Source organism: Xyrauchen texanus, chromosome 46 (assembly GCF_025860055.1).
Source record: "Xyrauchen texanus isolate HMW12.3.18 chromosome 46, RBS_HiC_50CHRs, whole genome shotgun sequence".
NCBI classification, from domain to species: domain Eukaryota; kingdom Metazoa; phylum Chordata; class Actinopteri; order Cypriniformes; family Catostomidae; genus Xyrauchen; species Xyrauchen texanus.
This window is the reverse complement of record NC_068321.1, coordinates 16915928-16938531: the sequence shown is the minus strand read 5'-3', so window position 1 is coordinate 16938531 and position 22604 is coordinate 16915928. Positions and strand designations below refer to the sequence as shown.

General features: G+C 36.7%; 1 protein-coding gene across 1 annotated transcript in view; it reads right to left on the bottom strand.

Moving 5' to 3' along the window:
• The window catches only part of si:ch211-266k8.4 (TBC1 domain family member 10B), a 66451-nt gene that overhangs the window by 24581 nt on the left and 19266 nt on the right, over positions 1 to 22604 (bottom strand). The window contains exon 11 of the mRNA XM_052120157.1: positions 4472 to 4582. Within this exon, the coding sequence (XP_051976117.1) occupies positions 4472 to 4582 (111 nt within the window). The remainder of the gene's footprint in view (positions 1 to 4471; positions 4583 to 22604) is intronic.

Sequence of the window (22604 nt, the reverse complement as noted above, 5' to 3'; positions counted from 1 at the left end):
AACAGACACCTTTCTTAAACTTATTTTTTATTGAAACAGATGGATCAGCATATTATGGGGTTGGTCCCTGCTTTTAAAATATCCAAAAGGGTCATTCTGTGCCAGCAGAGGATGAATCCCAGCTGCCTCCACCTCTGAGACCATCAACCCACACATCCTATCACGTGGCTTGTTGAGCGCGCTGCCACGGAGACATAGCGCGTGTGGAGGCTTCACGCCATCCACCAAGGCATCCGCGCTCAACTCACCACGTGGCCCACCGAGAACGAACCACATTATAGCGATCACGAGGAGGTTACCCAATGTGACTCTACCTTCCCTTGGAACCGGGCCAATTTGGCTCCTTAGGAGACCTCCAGGGGTGGTAGCCAGCGTCTTTACCGCTGACCTACCCAGGCCCCCATAATTTTTGAGGGGATTATTTGATTGATTATTGAGTAACCACTTCAAAAAATTATGGATTACTCAGTAAATATTAATCCATGACATTAAATATGTTGGCTTTCTTCAGTAAAAGCATTAAAAAAAATCTAAAAGTCCAGCTGGGGAAGTTTCTGAAATTTGGTTGATTTGACATGGAATAACCAAATAGACTTAAGTTACGTCAAATGAACCATGCTTTGCTACTGCTAGCCGGTTGCAGGTGTTTTTAGTGGAAGGAACATTGTCATTCTAGAGAGCATTGGACAAAAGTGTGTTATAAATACTGCTAAAAGTGAATCTAGTCAACACTTAGAGGTACGCTAGTATATGGATAGTTTCAAAGCTACTAGACATTGTGAAGTGTGGAATTTCTGTGGCACTAGGGGCACCATATGGAATTGCAAAAATAACTACATTTTTACATACAGTGAGGAAAATAAGTATTTGAACACCCTGCTATTTTGCAAGTTCTCCCACTTAGAAAACATGGAGGGGTCTAAAATTGTCATCGTAGGTGCATGTCCACTGTGAGAGACATAATCTAAAAAAAAAAATCCAGAAATCACAATGTATGATTTTTTAACTATTTATTTGTATGATACAGCTGCAAATAAGTATTTGAACACCTGTCTATCAGCTAGAATTCTGACCCTCAAAGACCTGTTAGTCTGCCTTTAAAATGTCCACCTCCACTCCATTTATTATCCTAAATTAGATGCACCTATTTGAGGTCATTAGGTGCATAAAGACACCTGTCCACCCCATACAATCAGTAAGAATCCAACTATTAACATGACCAAGACCAAAGAGCTGTCCAAAGACACTAGAGACAAAATTGTACACCTCCACAAGGCTGGAAAGGGCTACGGGAAATTGCCAAGCAGCTTGGTGAAAAAAGGTCCACTGTTGGAGCAATCATTAGAAAATGGAAGAAGCTAAACATGACTGTCAATCTCCCTCGGACTGGGGCTCCATGCAAGATCTCACCTCGTGTGGTCTCAATGATCCTAAGAAAGGTGAGAAATCAGCCCAGAACTACACGGGAGGAGCTGGTCAATGACCTGAAAAGAGCTGGGACCACCGTTTCCAAGGTTACTGTTGGTACTACACTAAGACGTCATGGTTTGAAATCATGCATGGCACGGAAGGTTCCCCTGCTTAAACCAGCACATGTCAAGGCCCGTCTTAAGTTTGCCAATGACCATTTGGATGATCCAGAGGAGTCATGGGAGAAAGTCATGTGGTCAGATGAGACCAAAATAGAACTTTTTGGTCATAATTCCACTAACCGTGTTTGGAGGAAGAAGAATGATGAGTACCATCCCAAGAACACCATCCCTACTGTGAAGCATGGGGGTGGTAGCATCATGCTTTGGGGGTGTTTTTCTGCACATGGGACAGGGCGACTGCACTGTATTAAGGAGAGGATGACCGGGGCCATGTATTGCGAGATTTTGGGGAACAACCTGCTTCCCTTAGTTAAAGCATTGAAGATGGGTCGAGGCTGGGTCTTCCAACATGACAATGACCCGAAGCACACAGCCAGGATAACCAAGGAGTGGCTCTGTAAGAAGCATATCAAGGTTCTGGCGTGGCCTAGCCAGTCTCCAGACCTAAACCCAATAGAGAATCTTTGGAGGGAGCTCAAACTCCGTGTTTCTCAGCGACAGCCCAGAAACCTGACTGATCTATAGAAGATCTGTGTTGAGGAGTGGGCCAAAATCCCTCCTGCAGTGTGTGCAAACCTGGTGAAAAACTACAGGAAACGTTTGACCTCTGTAATTGCAAACAAAGGCTACTGTACCAAATATTAACATTGATTTTCTCAGGTGTTCAAATACTTATTTGCAGCTGTATCATACAAATAAATAGTTAAAAAAATCATACATTGTGATTTCTGGATTTTTCTTTTACATTATGTCTCTCACAGTGGACATGCACCTACGATGACAATTTCAGACCCCTCCATGATTTCTAAGTGGGAGAACTTGCAAAATAGCAGGGTGTTCAAATACTTATTTTCCTCACTGTAGTTGTTTTTTCAAATTAAGCCAGATAGGAGAACATATTTTAACTAGGACTGGATGATTTTCCGATGCATTGCGATCATTATTTCAAAGATCTCGATACCGATTCTTAAATCCCAAGATTGATATTTTACTACTTGCGTAACTCTCTACAATCACTTGCATATGAGACCAATTTCACACTATAAGATTAAAAATGTCTGTTATCAGTCATTGGTGTAGTATAGTAGATCAGTGATTTAGTAGTATAGTGACAACAAAGTTCAGCATTCTTTCACTGCGTGTTGATTGTCAAAGTTTAATTTGACTTTAAAAGACAAGATCCATGCAATCCATTTGCCATTAAATAATGTCCCTTTTAATATACTTTTTGTTCTTTACAGTCTATTGTTTATATAATTGACTGTAAAGAATTCTAATTACAAATAGCCTGGATGAGATAAAGAAGCCATTCGTGTCCTCTCTCGTTAATATGCGCTAATATACAGATGCTCTTTTTTTAAAGAGACAGTACATATTTTTAGCATGTGTTCCACAAATCAATGTGAATACTTCTAAATTATATACTTATATAAAGTATCGTACAATACATAAATAAATACATAAGTGGTAGTGTGATTAAAACCAACCAATGTAACATTGAGAGCTGCAAAACAAAGTTCTCCCTGGAGAGGTGGTGCTGAAAAACAGAGCAGCCAGTCTACATAGACGTAACGCCAGCAAGAGAAAACAATAGTTTTGAGACTTTTAAATTCAGCAAATTAACCCATCAGCTCTCAATTTGTTTTATATCCAAATGTGTAGTCTAATGTCAAATGATGCATTGGTAATGTACAATTAAGTTTCTCTTGCCAATAAAGCTTGATATTATTTGAATCTGACCATTTGATCCTATTATTAAAAAAGTCCACTAAAAACCGGCAGAAGGTTTTGCTAAACTTTTAATTAAAGCATGTCCACTGAAATGTGTTCAATAAACAAAAGAAAAAAACTGAACAATTAACATGTACATATTTAAATAATTAAAATAAACAATGACTAACCATTTTCTTGCAAGTTCTTAGAGACAAAGTATAAATTACAGTCTTAATATATATATAATTTGTCAAATTTATATTTTTGTAATGTACCTAGGTAGAATGTCCCCTGTATAATTAACAGCATTAGCTGAGAGAATTTCTTTCATATGAAAACAAAATGGTCATTATAACTTAAATATACCCTTACGAATAGATCATGACTCAAATAGAATCGAAATCGGAATCGAATCATGAACTTGTAAATCGAAATCTAATCGAATCAGGAAATCTGTATCAATACCCCACCCTAATTTTAATATTTTACTTTGTATCTTTCGACAGTAAACTCAAAACAGTACCAATCAGTTAACTTGTGTAAGCTGCACTATATTTCCAGGTACAGCAATACAAACATCACCCCACAGACAGGCCCACATTAAACAAATGAATGTATCACACTTTATCACATTTACACAGGTGGTGCAGGCCTGATCGCACTAATGTGGGCTGTGTGCTGGGGGCAGATATCCATGCCAACCACATATGCCACTAGGGATTTCAATAGTCCTGCTTTTCCCCAGTAATCTCACCAACATTACAAGGGAATGTAAGCCATATTGCATTTCAAAGCTTGTGTTTGAGGTGTGTGATGTGTTTTGAATTGGGTAGGTGATAGAGGTTGGATTGAGATGTTTTCTACCTTGAGGTGTAATACAGCTGACACTGAATGCATGAATCAGTGACTTGAAATACAGTGTGTCAAGGGTTTTAGCCTATTGTCTTGATTTATTTTCCTGGGCACTCTGCCAATAGTATTAACTCGTGCCGTGTGATTGGCTCAAAACGAAAATATAATCTTCTTGTTGAGCAGAGTGCCATATTGTGGTACTGGCATACTGAAAGACAATTTGATTCATCAGGGGATTTCTACAAATTTCTTTATAATACAGCATCCATCTCTCTTGTAGAAATGACCTATTACATACATCTGAACCGGCTCACCTGTCTTAGAAGTGTTCTGGGCAACTTTCAGTCGAGGTTTCTCATCTTTTTGTCTGGCGCTGAAGGAACTGGACTGACTCTTTCCACTTTCATTTTGAATCTTCTCTGCTGCTAAGATTGTGAAACATACAGAAACGTTCTTCTGTTAAAAGTTTTACAAGAATGTTTGGGTGATTAAATTATAGTGCACAATACAAGACATATGCGCAACACCTAGTGACGAACACCGTTTTCTTTCCTTTGTTCACATATTTTCCTCTTGAAACAGGAAGTGGGGAGGGAATAAGGATGGCCATATATCAAATATTCAACATATACTCGCAATGATTTTTCTGACGATATAAAATTAGGCTGAAAATGTTGATGTATAATTATTGTAGCCATATCGCCTAGCCCTAGACAGGACATCTTGAATGGCTCATCACTTCTTTTTAAATAGTCAATAAACTTTAGTTTAAAACATAGCTATGAACCTTACTTGCTATTGCTAGTTGGATGTGTGTGGAGTTAGGGGAGGGGACATTCTTATTCAAGCAGGCATTTTATTGTGCAAAAATGTGGATATGCCTTTAAGTCATCAAAATATTTTATCCCTTTTTGGTCCCATAACCAACGCTTAAGAGTGCATTGCGCACTTACGTTGCATTATGAACATGCAATGAGATACAAAATAGCTAGAATTTTGATCACGTACTTGTAGGTCTTGGGAATCCTGGTTTGTGTATGCTTAACTGTGCAAAGAGTCAACATAGTAACTTGAGTAAGCAAGAACCGTAATCTGTCTCAATCAATGACAGCGCTAGTTTAAAAGCTTTAGATAGCAGTTGATCTCATAAAGACAAGTTCTGGCATGCTCAGGAGCTTATTGACAAAATGCTGGAAGGTACCATAGAAGCACCTAAGGGCCTAAAAAGACACTTAAAGAAAGAAATCCTCTAATTCAATCCATTTTCTTGATGTCGTATAGCTAAAATAAGCCAGAGACAGGTTATTGATGCAAGTGGACCCCTTTAAGATAAATTCTTTGAGTTTCTCTATAATTTGTTGGTGGGGATGAAAATTATTGGAGCATGCCACCATGGATGTTCAACTGATGTTCAGCATCTATTTCAAAGAGCAGGAGAAAAACAGATCAGCAGAGAATGCATAATAATGGTTTATCCCATGGCTGTAATGTCATAATGATGGAGCCGCTACTCTGAGGGTATGATGGGTAATCCATCATTGACAGTACAGATTTTCAGTGCTATTTTAAAGAAAGAATAGGCATTGTATTTTTTTCTCCTCCAACTGGCATAACAAAATGAATCATTTTAAACACGCACTGATTCTTTCTAAACCATTGTGAATTGTACTATCTGACATCTGTTTATTTGTATATGGTCTTATCGACGGACTTAATCACATCAGTTTATCATTCTTCATTCTTCTGAAAAATGATAAACTGATGTGATTATGTCCGTCGATAAGACCATATACAAATAAACAGATGTCAGATAGTACAATTCACAATGGTTTAGAAAGAATCAGTGCATGTTTAAAATGATTCAAAGCCAAAATGTTTGCATTTGCAGTATTTGCAGGGCTGTTTTTGTTCAACTAGGGCTCAACAATAAGGATTGTACGATGGCTCAGGGCCAGCGTTGCGTTCTCACTAATTCTTACGTCCATTGACCATGTACACGTGTCATTATGCCTTGCAAATATTTGGTTTTCTGTGATGCACTCAATATTGCTGTTGCAAATTCTGCTGATTTAAATATGTGGCCACAGTAATGTTATCTGGCTGGTGAACAAATATTTTTTTGTTAATGGCGAGCATGACTAGTAAATAATGAATGGTCTTGGAAGCCATACCAAGGTTAGAGGAGTTGAAAATCCAAAAAAATAACCATATGCCATTGTTTTTCAGGAAAGGTTTGCATTTATTCATACTTGTCATGGAATTACAAAATAGTTGTTTATTTCCCCACTATTATTGTAAATGGAAAACTTTGAAAATGTATTTATTTTTTTAGTAAGGAAAACTTAAAATCATATACATTTCTTTTCAGAAACATATAAATATAATATGTTTCTTAAAATAAAATATTTTTGGGTGGTGGGGCAAGTGAACCCTTTTATGGCAGGGCAAGTAAAAGTCTGAACTTCTTAACGTTAAGCCCTGAAAATCTTTTCATTTTCGCACACTCTTTATGCTCTCTCTCTCTTACTGACACAAACACTCTTTGAAGAACAATATGGCCAGTTTTGGGTGATGCTGAAAAGCAGCTTTCCTCTTGCATGACTGGACTGATAAACAGAAAGGCCATCTTACTATATCAGATGCAGAAAAAAGTCTGCCTTTTTAAATTACCATGTTTTAAATGCTGTGTAAACATGGTAGTAAACACATTAGAGATGATACACACACATTTGGTGTGTATGTGTGCTAGTGAGAATTTATTACTGTCATCCACTATTTTAACGTTTCATTATAGGAAGTGGGGTACAATCTGTGTATCAATTAGATTAAGATTTTATTAAGCTTCAAGGCTCACACAAAACACTGCTGAAAACATTTGTGGCATACTAGGTACTGTTTAGCTCTATAACACTGTAAATATTATAGGATGTTTATCATGACTTAATGGTTGCTTTAACAAAGATTTAATAGAATGTATGTACAACTTCAGCAGACAGACGGTCTCCAAAGAAATTTTTTTTATTGTGGCTTAATATATATGATTTTGGCTTCAGTGGAATTTTTTTTTTAAATCCGTGTCATCAAACAAAGATGTATAAAAAAAAATCTGTAAAACGGCACTTCATTAAATTATTACGTTAAAAGATTTTAGGGTCACACACCTGTTTTGGCTAAGCACAAAGCCAAATTACGCAAATCAAAGAGAAGCCCTGGAGGCAAAGCAGAATACAAAGAGCACTTAAAATCTTCAGACGATAACATCAACATAGGTTAATTTGTTATCAAAACAAGACTCAAGCTGAATTATTTGATTTTAAAAGCCAAAAATGAAGATTTGTAGAATTATTTGGACACTTGATGCCCTTAATTTCAATACATTTGTGCTATAATGATAATTAACATTGGTTGTAGAACCACTAAACCCAGTCAATCAGAGAAAATTTAATTGCTCTTTCATACAGTAGCTTAGGACACTTAAAATAAATAAAAATGTGAACTCTATTAAGTATCAACTTTGTCTCAAATGTTTCTCCTAGAATTCCTGAGAAGAAATACTAAAAAGAAACAAATTATTCAATTGTGGAAATGCAGTAGTAGGTATATACAATAATGTGGATCACATTACTCAGACATAATTTGGACTTGAAGGAACTTGAAAAATATGAGTTCATATTAAAAACTCTAAATTTTGCATCTTGTCAAATCTGAGCACAGTGGGAGAGATGTTAGGCAGTATGTTAGTCTCAGTCACCATTCACTTTCATTGCATATTTTTTTTCCCACACTTTTTTTAATCGAGGCTAACATTCTGCCTAACACCTGCTTTTGTGTTCCACAGAAGAAAGTAATATGGATTTGGAACAACATGAAGGTTAGTGAATTCTAATTTAAGTTAACTTTTGGGTGAACTATTTCTTTAAAGAGATCTCATGTACGATTTATCATTCATATGTGCACATGTATGATTTATCATTCCTATGTGCACATGTACAATTTATCATTCCTATGTGCACAAACTCCTTTTCCATGTCAGGTTTGGTGCTTGTGTACCAATCAGTGCAGGGTTGCAAGCAGGTCAGCGTGGATCAGCAGTTAAAGCATATTCCTGCTCTTACACTGATAGCATCCACTTCCTCTGACGCACAAAGAGCAACAATGTTGGCCTGGCAACCGGTAACCATGGCGTCTGTGCACAGGAACCCTGCAGGACCAAGATTAAACCTTAAGTTTCTTTCTGGACGCCAGTGCGTATGTATGTATTGTCATAGAGACTTGACGTCTTTTATGAACAAGCAGGCAGTGACTTCCATACAAGATATTTGAAGAACACTGTAGTATATATAGTATAGCAGTGAATAGTATAGCTATTCTTTTTTTTTTACATTTTCTGAAAAAAAGGTAGTGGTACTTGTTACAGGACAACTAATGGTAGATTTTGCCAATACTGATAACTAAGCTGGTTGGAATGGCGATAAAAGATTAATCGGCTGATAATTTTTAATATGGAGTTCTTGAATGTTAAAAAATTTCTTCGTCTTTCCTTACTGAGACAGGCACAGACACAGATGCAACAAGAGAACAAAATGAATAAATAACAGATGCAGTTTATGCAACCAAAATCACAATAACATGGGACTTTCAACTATGAACAAGACTGAAATATAACAGGGACTCTTATTTTGAAATGTCTGTTCTAATAAATACTTTAGCAGTAATTTAATCAACAGTAGATCATCAGCTATTGCTCATCGTAATTGTACGATATTCTGGTAATCTGGTCTTCTATAAAAACAGACTTGTGTCCTTTCTTTCTAGGCACACCATCAGTCAAAATCAACATGAACTTTAAAATGAAACATAATTCACTTATACCTACTGAACAACAAAACCTCTTTGGAGTGCTCATTTTTATAGTCAGTAACAGTTTTTATTCCACCTCTACTGTAGTGGATGGTGTTACACTGCAGAACCCTCCAGCACCTGCCATGGTTGAATAATAATAATAATAAAAAGAAAAACTATTGGCATCTATCAACCTAGATTTTTGCAGATCAAAAAGCAACTATCGGTGCCAATATATTGGTAAAACCATTATATCGGTCGACCTCTAGCACTAGCTCATGCAAAACTCTTTGCCATAACTGCTATGCGGTTTCTAGGGAGTTCTAGGTGGTGGATAGGCCATTGCTAAGGTCATCATCTTCATTATCTCAATGTTAGAAGTCATTCATAGGATTGTAGTGTCTAACCAGAATAGATTTTTTTTATATAAAGTCCACCCTTATATCTACACTACACAGACGAGAGCCCCAGCCACAGCGCAAACAACTTAAGGTTTTGATCTGAAGTTAACAAGACCTTTTTAAAAGGCCATGAAAGGCACATTTTTTGAGATGTTAACAGGTAAATAAGTCTTGCACACAAGGGAAGTTATTTTTTTTTATTTCAAGAGGGAAATTGTCAATTTGGGGATTTTTCAGTCTATTTTCATCTTCTGGGTTTGAAATAAAACTCGAATCAACACCACAGGACATGATAACAAGGTTTAGATTTCCATTTAATTTCAGCACCTCTACATCACAGGTGTTCTCGATATTATTCAAGAGAAGGCATGGCCTTTACCCTTTGACAAGCGAGCGCTGCAGGTTTGTCAGTGTGTGGTTGCCATGCATGTGACCAGCGATTCAAACTCTCAAGCACTTCAGTTGTGAGAGTTGATTGTTCCGTGACGTGAGTTCCCTCTGCGCTGCTAACAGAGGGACAGGACATTCAGTCAAAGGTAACACCTTTTGGCTAGTCACATGATGCCATGTGAGAATCAACATGAGTGATTTGAGATTGATGTTAACCAACCTAAGCGCTTATATTTATGAATCAATGTCTTGGAACAAACCTCAAAAGTTTTTAAATGGTAAAAACATTCCCATGTTTTCAGTACAAAGTACATGGCTTGGCATTTGTATTAAATTACAGATATAAAATCACCAGTATAGTTCTGTGTACTGTATTGTGAGCTTACAAAACAGTGTATAATTTATTTGTGCATTCTGTTACAAGCAGTTGTGAGAATCTTTGACGCGGTTAACTGTATTAGTGAAATAATACTGAGTAACTAATTCAGAAAGTTCATTCAGAAAGTTTGCCAGCTATACAAATCTTACAATTCGTCATACTTTATCCTGATATTTAGTGAGAGCCGGCATGGGCAACTGAGAGATTGCTCGCCCCCCTCTTTCTCCCCTTCCCTGCCTGCCCCATCCACTAGGGCCCTTGTTCGCACAGCTGTCCACACCCAGTTGAGTTGCATTTTTCAAAACGGTTGTGGAGGCAGACTTGAGCTGAAGGAGGAGTGTTTCACGACCCTCTAAGGGCCATACGTTGCTTTACACTTAATTGGCTTATATCAGTGTATTTCTCAACTGGTGGATCGCAGATCTGTATGTATAGGGTTGCGGACCACTGAAAATGTTTCAGCATCCACCCAAGTGAAAGTTCGTTCCACTCAGGCAAATGTAATGATATTCATATCTCGTTCAGCGCTTTATACATGCTAAATATGCTTCTCATCTAAAATGCATTTGTGTGGTGCCATTGAATTCTTGTTTTCACATGAGTGTGGCCAAATATCGGTTCTATTCTAACCTACAGAATCTTTGGGGCCCGCGAGCAGAACATAAATCTAATACAACCCATTTTAATTTCAGTAGAGAGCCCTGACATGCTAAACAGCACTGAGGAGGAGGAAAAGATAACATATGCCATAAAGGTTTTTCAAATTACACAATCACCACATTACTAAAATGTATCTATTAGTTAGAATCTATTAGACCTAATTTTTTACATCAACAACAATTATAATTTCACTTATACATGCCCTTATACTTCATACACAAAAAAACTATGTAAGATGAATGGAAATGCGACCCAGAATACATTAAATAGAAGTATATAATTTTTTTTTTGGGTATTGACGTTTTTACTTCATGGCAAACCATGTAAAACATTTCAGGAAATTAGGCAGGAACTGGATCTTTTGTCTTTGTTTACTGAATTCTATAAATTTTGTCTGTATTATCAAAAGGATCATTATCAAGCATAAATCACTTGCTCATGGAAATGTTGTGAAAGTACATCTTATCAGTATCCAAGTACCAACTTCAAAAGCTTCCCATTCCCATAAATTCCCATTAAAAACCCATAACTCATTATCAGTGCACCATGAGGAAGGGTGCTTGTAACATGTTACAAATGTAACATTTATTTCTGTAACTTTTACATCCTGGGGCCCATTCTCTCTTTGAATGTTTTCCTGGATATCATCATACCAAGCAATTTTTTTTTTAAACCCTTATTCCAAACTAAATGCTGTTAAGATACAGTGCCTTAATTTGACCACACTGAAAATCCAGGATTCAAAATCTAATTTAAACCTGGACAATAAACATCACAGATTCAGCATTTTCCATTTAAATATGGTAATAAACAAGTTTAGGGATTTTGAGGTGTATGTTTATCTTTTTTACTCAATGTATTAATGCTGATAATTCAAATTGTAACAAAAATGCAAAAAAACAAGTGGACTCTCGTACCACACTGTATGTAAATCCACTGATTCTTCATAACACAACATTGTTTACACTGCAAATGCTGGAAGTGCAGGAAAACGAATAACATGCAGCTTAACAAAGACAGTCTCAAATGTCCTGAGATGGAGCCAAGGAACACAATACTTTATGCACAAGAATACAAAGGGAATCTGCTGACTGTATGTGTCTGTTTCATAACAACTTTTGAGCTTGAAGCCAAACGTGCTTGTGCACCATCCATCACAATATAAACATTATTTAGAACCTAAGAGAGTTCTTGAAACATTAAAAGACCTGTCTCTCTGCAGAGTATAGCTGGCATGCGAAACTACTGTGACAAAGTCTGATCCATGAACATGCTCACTTTGTTGAACCCCTTCACACCTGGTATTAAAGGAATAGTTTGCCACAAAATGAAAATTTGGTAATCATTTACTCACCCTCGTTAAAGTCCTAAACCATATTACTTTCTAGGAAAAGTAATAAAACTTTCTGCAATTGTATTGCTGATTTCAATGCAATAGTAGTTTATAGTCACTACCTTTAAAGCATAAAAAAGCACCCAAGTGTCATAAAAAATAGTCCATTAGACTCAAGTATCCTATTCCAAGTCTTCTGAAGGCATACTATCCCTTTTTATTATGATCAGCCGAAATTCCATACGTTTATCTCTCTCAGGTCAAACCACATTTGGATGTAAAGAGCTTTTTTCGCTAACGAGAACAATTCTAGGCTTCCATCCAGCTTTGGATTTGATTGTGGCAATATGACACATGAACATTTTTAATGGTAAGCCATCTGTTTCCCGCAGCAATATTACAATGTGTGCTGCAGACACAATACAGGCCTTGACTTCTGAGGACATTACAGAGATTGACGTGGACATGAGGAGGTTTGGCAGATGGTAAACACATACCAAGAGGTGTCTTCACACTGATTAATCGTTTTCCTTCTGTTTGGACAAATCCTAGGCCATGATCCAGTGATATCAAGGGGGAAACATTTTGATATGGTTAATACAGGTGTTTTTACTGTAACCCTGTACACAATTTTGTTAAGTTGTGAATCTAGATATCATCTTTCAACATACTCTCTTATATTTATTCATGTATTATTTGTAAAAGGAATGTTTGGAAACCTAAATGGATATTTCCTTAACACACATACACACGCACGCACGCACGCAAAGGTATGAAGGTTATGGAGGGGTACAAAGGAGGAGTTGTAGAGGGAGGCCCACCATAAAATTGTGCTTTCATCTTTAAAAGACAATCATCTATCAAACCCTAGGGAAGATCAATCACTGCCAGATCAAACTGCAAAGGTAGGTCAAAGCAGAACCACATGATAATGGTCTTACATTTCAGTCAATAACCATGACATTAGTGGATGGCACTCAAAATGAAGCAAACGGATTCAGATGTGGAGGAATGTGAAGTACTAATGAACTAATGGATTGACTGCATGTTTTTTGTAATAATATTGAATCTTGAGCAAAACATCTATAGTTACTATGGTGTAACTAGATGGCCCAGGAACAATTAAGCATCTGGGGTCGACTGACGTGCCGGCACATCCTGCTGGATTTTTCCATCATTAAAGCGGAAACAACATAAAATACTCCGTAATTTTGGGGCATACAGATAAGTGTAAGACACCATTAGAGACTATAAAGCAGGGGTGCCCAATACGTCGATCGCGATCTACCAGTCGATCGCAAAGGCAATGCTGGTAGATCGCACAAAATGTAAATGTACTTTCGTTAAATTTGAATAAAAATAAATATAATGTCTTTCCTTCTTTTAGTTTCTGTCTGACTTGCACTTGACGAGTAAATATTGACCAGGCGAGGTTTTGTTTATTCACTTGCCATGACAACTAGGTTTACGCATACGCGCCTTCCAAGGACTTCTGAGAACAGAGCGCAAAATTGCGATGCTACTGCCCGGATTAGGCAAAACTGTCTGATTCCATTCAGTGCAAGTCAGAATAAGGTAAATGCCCTGGCTATTGTAATCTATTGTGCTGTAGGTGTTTTGGGTTTAGTTTTAAAACTGAATGATATCAACATTGAACATTATTATATATTTTTTTATTAATTAGAAGATGAATTCCATGTAGGGATACATGCAGTAGTCCCAACAAGCATTTTCTTATTTTAAATGAAACAGTGTTTTTTTTAGTTGGTAGATCTTATTGAGTTGGTCATTTAAAAGTAGATCATCACACAAAAAAGTGTGGGCACCCCTGCTATAAAGGGTCTACTTTTATTTGTGTACACTCACAATAACAACAAAATCTTGTGCTTTCGAAAAATAAAGAAAATAAAAAGGGTGAGCTTTCGGCAGTCTCTTTGTGCGTGAGCATATTTCACAAAAATGAACTGAAACTCCGCGAATACTTATCACACAAACATGAAACATATGTCTAAAGAAAGCTTAAAATGTCTACTTTTAAATAAAACAATTCAAATTTAAAACAAATATTCTCCTGCAATGTAATGTGTATGAAACAAAGCGATGTACAATTTCTCCTGGCTCAGCTAATTATCCCTAATGTAAATCACACCCACGGGCAGAGGGCACTATTCATACGGTAATGTGCTGAGATGATCAATGCAAATGGTAAACATTTACATTTATGCATTTGACAGACACTTTTATCCAAAGTGACTTACAGTGCACTTATTACAGGGACAATCCTCCCGGAGCAACCTGGAGTTGAGTGCCTTGCTCAAGGACACAATGATGGTGGCTGTGGGGATTGAACCAGCGACCTTCTGATTAACAGTTAACAGTTATGTGCTTTAACCCACTACACCACCACCACTCCAAGTTAAACGCCCCGACTGTGCCTTAAAAACCATCAAGTTTATTCACTTTTCTGCTCTTATGAAATATTGCACGATACACAGGCGAGGAACCTGGATAGTGACATTTTCCTCAGAAGAAGAGCGGGACTCTGAACGTACGCATTTTGAAGAGAGACTTGATCCAGCCGAGGATCCAATTTCGGATAAGTCATTTAGTTTTACTTGCATATTAGTTGACATGCTATTTTATATAAACGTACATATTTTACTAGTGGGACTGTTTCCAGACTTGCCAGCCAGGATTCAGAGTATTCAAATTTGAAATATGACCCCTAATAAGCAAGTTTTAGTTACATTTAAATGCTGTTTCGTCTAAAGTAGGTATTTAAAATGCTGCCTCATTTTCATCAACGAAGCTTGTGCTTGCAAATATCTGTTCAGGTGTAAATGTGTCAAATGTGATGTAAATATACCCAATTAGAAAATCAGCATATTATAATGATTTCTGAAGGATCATGTGACACTAAAGACTGCCGTAATGATGCTGAAAATTCATCTTTGATAACAAATTGCATTTTACAATACATTCAAATAGAAAACTGTTCTTTTAAACTGTAAAAAGAGTTCACAATATCACTGTTTTTACTTTATTTTGGATCAAATATATTCAGCCTTGGTGAGCAAAAGAGACTTCTTCTAAAACTTTTAAATGGTAGTTTAGGTCAAAAATTAAGTCTTTATGTAAAGAAAATGTATTTTCCGATTACTTATTTTAACTTAAAACTATGAATGAGTGATCAGGATGGTTTTCACATAATTTTGTAGCAAACCTCTAGGCTACAAGATCCAGTTCTCAAAAGTCTTGTGGACAAATGTTTAATATGCGTTATATGGCATTATTTCAATGACTTGAAGTTTTTCTTTCTTTCAAAAACATAAATGTTATTTTCTCAAAAATACAAACATGTACACACATGTTGCTCACATATTATTGTAGCCCAGTTTGTGCTGAATACAGTGTTATCAGACTTTAGCCATTAATATGTTTTTAAGCAACTGAAAAAAGCACAAATGACAAGGCATGTCAAAACTTCTCCAGGGCCCAAAACACCCTCAGACCCCAGTGGGAGAAGATATAACAGCTTTAAATTTTATTTAAACTAAATAATGAGTTAACATTTCCCTATATATATAGATACCAGGACGTATACTAAAGTATATATATAATATAGAGCGCCTTGGATGCTTTTTAAACAACACTGAAAGAGCTCCCGTGTATGCGGGACACTTGTTGGCTACTTTTCCTTCACTATATAGTCCGATTTATCTAATTATGAAAATAAAAAGCTTTGCTAAAAACATCAATTGATATTTGTCTACCAAACTAATTTCAAGCATATAACTTAATTATAATTTTTTTTAAAGCTCCCAAGAATCATTCAAATTAAGTTAAGTGTACGAACTTTTGACTGGCAGTGTATTAAGGATGTCCTCTCTCCTGATCAACTTTAAATTCCAACAGTCAGTGTCTGATTATGTAACAGTTGGTATTTTTAATCCATTTTAAGTGATACAATTGTTGATTTGAGTGTCAATATGGCAAGCCAGGAATGGGAGGATCTTAATTTTGACCTGCTGACATTGAGCTTTGACTCCACCACACACCCCGATACAGATTAATGGCACTTTAAGCCTGATCCCAGGTCAGGGGCCAACACTGGTGCCAAACACTCAGCTAGTACTTTTATAACATGGAGAATACTGCACTGGAGTAGGTGAGATGGCATCACAGCTCTATTTTTCTGTACTCCGACACACACTGGTGGTCGATTAAAATAATGCTCTGTAATCTTACCTGATATGGGTTCTTTTTGTGATTTATGATTTATGAAGAGTACAACAGCTTTATTCCAGATTGTAAACTCACAAAAATAAAGATGAATAGATTTTGTACAGTTGTGCATGTTTGTATTTATAATAAAGCCCAAAGCATACTTTGGTTTTAGTGTGAATGCTTAGCGCTTATTTGAATGCAAGCCTTTCAAAGTATACTTAATTTGACTGTGCGCATACACAGCCAGTTGCTACATGCTATGACTACTGAACATCGGATAATTTCTATTCAAGAGTTTAGACCCATAAAGACGTCTTTATATTCCTTCAGACTCGAGATTTACATATTCAGGAATATCCTGACCTCCAAATACATGCACTCTTGATATGCATGCACATCCACTGTTGTCGTTTCCACATTCGTCACTTGTTGTTTAGCGGCATCTTCTAGCGCTTCTTCGTGACAGCAAAGGCTCAACTGTGGGTGTTGCCACCTTGTGGACCCACTAATTAGTGCAAATAATTCCAGGCCAAAGCATACTTTGGTTGTCCGTATTGCTGATCGCTCTGCACACAGTATGTGTGATATACATTTCGTCAAGATTTTTTCGATCCGCGGGCACGGACCTCATCTGTGCGCACTGTCGGAGCATTGACTATACTAAAAGAGTATCACAAAGTAGTAGTGTGGGTGTATCAAATGCGTTTGTGGTCAAAAGAGTATACTCTGAAAGGCAATGTGGTCGGCCGGGCACAGTCTGATCCATAACACAGAAAACTCTGCAAAAAACAGCGAGACGCAATGAACCGGCCAAGGACATCCATCTGATGCATGTGTATATAGACCAAAAATTAAAAAATAGCCCACACAGAATGATAGAATGCATTTTGAGTGAACGGAAAATAGTCTACCTTGGACAGATTGACAAACTCGACCGCAAAATGGATTGTTGTACAATCTAGGTCACTGACAGGCTTATGAATATAAAACAAACAATATGTTGTGATAATTTTTTCATGTGTATTTAATGATTTGCTCTTTAATTTATGTTCATGTGAGGGCTTTCCTTAGCAAATATTGATGTTGTTCAATCCCAGAACAACAGCAAAAGGACCTTGTGAAGATTCTGGAGGAAACCTGTAGACAAGTATTTCCACAGTAAAACAAGTCCTATATTGACATTACCCTGCAAGGCTGCTCAGCAAGGAAGAAGCCACTGCTCCAAAACTGCCATAAAAATGCCAGACTACAGTTTGCAAGTGCACATGGGGACAAAGAGCTTACTTTTTGGAGAAATGTCCTCTGGTCTAATGAAACAAAAATGTAACTGTTTGGCCATAAAGACCATTATTATGTTTGGAGGAAAAAGGGTGAGGCTTGCAAGCCGAAGAACACCCCCATCATGTTGTGGGGGTGCTTTGCTGCAGGAGGGACTGGTGCACTTCACAAAATCGATGGTATCATGAGGAAGGAAACTGATGTGGACATATTGAAGCAACATCTCAAGAAATCAGCCAGGAAGTTTAAGCTTGGTCGCAAATGGGTCTTCCAAATGGACAATGACCCCAAGCGCATATACCTCCTAAGTTGTGGCAAAATGGCTTAAGGACAACAAAGTCACGGTATTGGAGTGGCCATCACAAAGCCCTGATCTCAATTCAAATATTTTTGGGCAGAACTGAAAAAGCTTGTGCGAGCAAAGAGGCCTACAAACCTGACTCAGTTACACCAGTTCTTTCTGGAGGAATGGGACAAAATTCCAGCAACTTATTGTGAGAAGCTTGTGGAAGGCTACCCAAAATGTTTGACCCAAGATAAATTATTTAAAGACAATGCCACCAAATAATAACAAAGTGTATGTAAACTTCTGATCCACTGGGAATGTGAAAGAAATAAAAGCTGAAATAAATAATTGTCTCTACTATTTTTAAGACATTTCATTCTTAAAATAAAGTAGTGATCCTAACTGACCTAAGACAGGGAATGTTTTCTACAATTAAATGTCAAATGAATTGTGAGTTTAAGTGTATTTGGCTAAGTGTATGTAAACTTCTGACTTCAACTGTAAATATATGACATTGGATGTGTCACAACCGCACAAAGCAATTCCAGAGTAGCGTGTCCCTCAATTCCTTTGCCGTGTGGATTTTCTTGCTTTTAAATTATTAGGTTCTTAAACACTTCACTTTCAAGTTTTTTCCAGATTTTCCTCTCAAATAAAACTACCCAAGATTATTTAAATACAGCAAATCTACATGCAACCACTGAAGACTGCATTTAGCTTTAACATTTTAAAGAGGTTTAACCAGAGATATTCTATACATAGATTAACCATGCTTTTACCATTGTAGAGTGTAACAGTCAACTTGTATCACGCGAGTCTTCTCTGGCCAATCTTATAACAGCTGACGTCACTGGACCACGTTCATATTTTTATGACAGTTTTTTACAGTTTTCGTTGCACTTTGTCTTGTGGTAGATTTTGAGATATATCCATGTTAGGAAACATATTTTGGGAATGTAATGTTTGTGAAATATGTTTCATTGAGAGGGAAAAAGAGTGCACGTTTGCTGCAGCAGATTTCAGCATAAGAGTCTTATATATATATATATATAATTTTATATCAGCATCATTGGGCACACACAGCAGTCATAATAGTCATTACAATAATATAATGACATATATATTAATCATTAAAATTTAAGTCTAATTTAATTGTTGAATCTTATTTTTATTAGATAATATACAATGTTTGTACAAAATGTATCACACAGTAAATAAAATATTCTCTGTGTGCTGGTTTTAATGCCGTAAATGAGTCCCACGTGTCGCTTCATTCACTACGCCGACATCTCTTATAAAATAGCAATTTTATCATAGTAAACTCCAAACACAGTTCATCTTAAAAGGATTTTTTAGTGTAAAACACGTTGAAGATTAGTTGACAGGCAGTCAATTCAGTAAGTGGTGAGCTGTTTCCACACAAAAGCAGTTTATTCAGCATGCTGAAGCATCTCCTCTATAGACAACCATTAAAAGAAAAGGGAAAAAAAGGCCTTGTCTCCTTGCCAGAGCTGCTTTAAGCATTTCGATGCTAACCTTGTACGCTTAGTTTTAGAATTAACCTTCTAAAAACATGAGAAATCAAAGCCTATTCAGTACTGTCATGCCTGAAAATGTCCATGACATGAAACAACAACCTATAATTACAAGAGTTGACCTAAAAATAAACCACTGCTCTCAGCAAACAGATGTTCAGCAGACCATGACGCATGAAATGGTCCAAAATGGAAGGTCAGCTTGATGAAGCATGGCTACATATTGGGGATTCAGGAAATCTTCAGTCATTAGTGGATTTAAAAGCTTTTATGGCCAACAGGCTCAGCCCAAAAAGGGAGTAAGAATTTCACCTTTCTGACCTGGCTAAGCCCAGGTCTAAGCCACCCTGGACTCCTTTGACTAAATGCAATAGAGCCATTGCTTCACGGTCATCAATTGTGTGTCACTCAGATTGGAAAGGCTTGCATGGTCATTGTCTATTTGGCATCTTCAGAACAAGTGCTGGGCGGTTATTTGATTAAACCATTCCGAGGGAATGCTCGGGTTTCAGAAAATATCAGCCTTCAGCAGAACACGCTCAGGGACAGAACAGTTAAACACTATGAAGGGCTAACTTAATCAGCTCATTTTACAGGATTAGAGGTGGAATGGCTGACTATTGTGTTTGGCAAGGCACACCGCCTCTTCAAGGTGACCAGAGAAGCAAATTACAGAGCTAAAATGCAGCATAAACCTTTTTTTGATGGCCATTTCATAAAGCTTACCTTTTCAGGTAAATTCTTCAGTCAGAATTTTTGGAGTGTTGAGTCAAATAATTAGGCAACACATACCATTTCAAATGCAATGCCAACTTCTGAGGCTGTTAAGGTATTTATTTCTAGCTAATCGCATTAGAATCTATGCAGACTATAACTATTTTTTTATTCATAGACTTTTACACATCAACAGCATGAGTACCAAGGCTCAATGTGTCTGAATACATGCGGTAACTACTACGTAGGAATGCATCGATTTTTTTTAATTGCAGCAAACACAAAATCACACTGCTACTCTAATAAATGAGAAATTGCTCAGCCCTAGAAGCATAACATTGTGTTCGCTGGTGGGTGAATTATTGGCATTTCTAAGCATTTGTGAATTTACACTTTAAGACATGCTGAAATTCAGATGAAAATGCTGGTTTGTTTTAAAAATGTTGTTTTAAAACCAATTAAACAACAAATTAATATCCAAAGACAATTTAGAGTATACATGAAGTCAGACAATGTGTGAAATGATAGCGACAGTTTGAGCGATTATGCACGCTCTCAGTTGCTAGGTTTGCTTCCAAAATGTCTAAAAAATTAAGCACATTTCAAAAAATTAGATTTGAATTATTTAGTTGTATAATTGAAATATGAATTGTTGCATGTTTGCATCCACTACATAATGCTCATTATCATGAGGAGCCGCCTCATGATGAAACAGCTGAATGACCTCTCCATCCTTTGGGGCCAGATTTATTTGCAAGAATGCAGCATCTCATTTTATTTATTTATTTTTATAAAAAAACGAACGAGGCTCAATGGGTGGTAGTCAGCATCTTTACTCGCTGAGCTACCCAGGCCCCCAAGTATCTCATTTTATTAAAGCATCCCCAAGACACCGCAGAATTGTGTAATATCTGATATAATGTGGGCTGAAATATCTGCGATGCCCACACACTGCCAGTCTCCGCATACCTGGGAGCGCCCACTCTCAAAACTGTTCTTGAGGATTGTGAGGACCCACTTTATCGACCAGTTGTGGGTTAAACACTTCTGAATGACAAGCGCTATGTTCAAAGAACTGAACATTGAAATTGTGCCAATGTCGGACCTCTCAGTGGGCTAGTCAGATCAAGCCATCGCAGACATAAAACACATGCACGAACGGTCAAAACATGTCATCGTTTTGTGAAAACAAAATTTGAACAAATGTGAAACTCTATAAAATCTGCCTCCACCTAGTTTATTACATTTTAAGCGAATTTAGAATGTTTATTCGCATATCAAGAATCCAATCAGGATTTCTTATGCGCAATTTTAATATGCGCATAAAAATAGTTGGATAGAAACCCACCTAGTGTCACTTAGTTTTCAATTCATTCATGACAAATTTTTTACTCTCAGGTACTCTCAATTTCTCATTAGTCACTCATCCCAGCACTATTTTTTGAGAACCCGATTTAAAAGTTATTTGATGTTACAATTCCACTAGTAACAGCAATAACAGTTTAACCTTCAATAACGGTGTCTTCATGCAGTTACTTAATAATCAGTAATTTGTGTTGCAACAAAATGACAAAGAAGGTTAAAAAAAAAAAAATACTAAAGATCTTCACCGGAGCAGTTTTGGAGCTTAAGTGGCTATATCTCTTACTGGCTGCCTGTATGTTAATGATCTTTTAAACTATTCATTAAAGTTTTCAATTCAAAAGAAATATTAGCATTTGACAATTCATGTAAATTAAATATAATTTTACAGTTTGGGGCATAAACCCATAACTGCAGCATATAACTTGTAAAAGTGTGGCAGGGGGCACGGTTCTAACATAAAAAAAGAATGGGCACAAGTACATGTGAACTCGAGCATTCGAAAGTGAACGCAATGAACTATTATAAAAACACAAACATTTCTTGAACTATTTAAAATTTTCAAAACTTTTTACACTAATCGAAATCCGGTAACAACTACTTGCAAACAAGCCAAAAAGGGGTTTTGCAGTCCAACAGAAAGCAATTTACATTATCACTATATACAGCAAATTTACAACCTTGATTTACCAAGATTCAACATAAAGGGTACTAATTTGCTTATGCAATCTATCAAACTGAATGTGTGCTTTGTGGGTGTTTTGCTGATTATTTACTAAGATTAATTGTGTAAATACCCACACATGCAGTTATGTTGGTCAGACCCTCCAAAAGGAGGCTTTTGTAAGAGGTAATTGTACCATATTGTAACTATCCAGCTCAATTACTATTAAAAAAAAAAAAACTCAATAAATAGCATATTAATAAACTGTATTTATTGTAGGCTAATTTTACATGTACATTTCTGAGATAAAATGTTGACTGTTGATCAGGTCAATCAACACAATTAATGCAGCATCTAGTTTTTTTTTTTTTTTTTC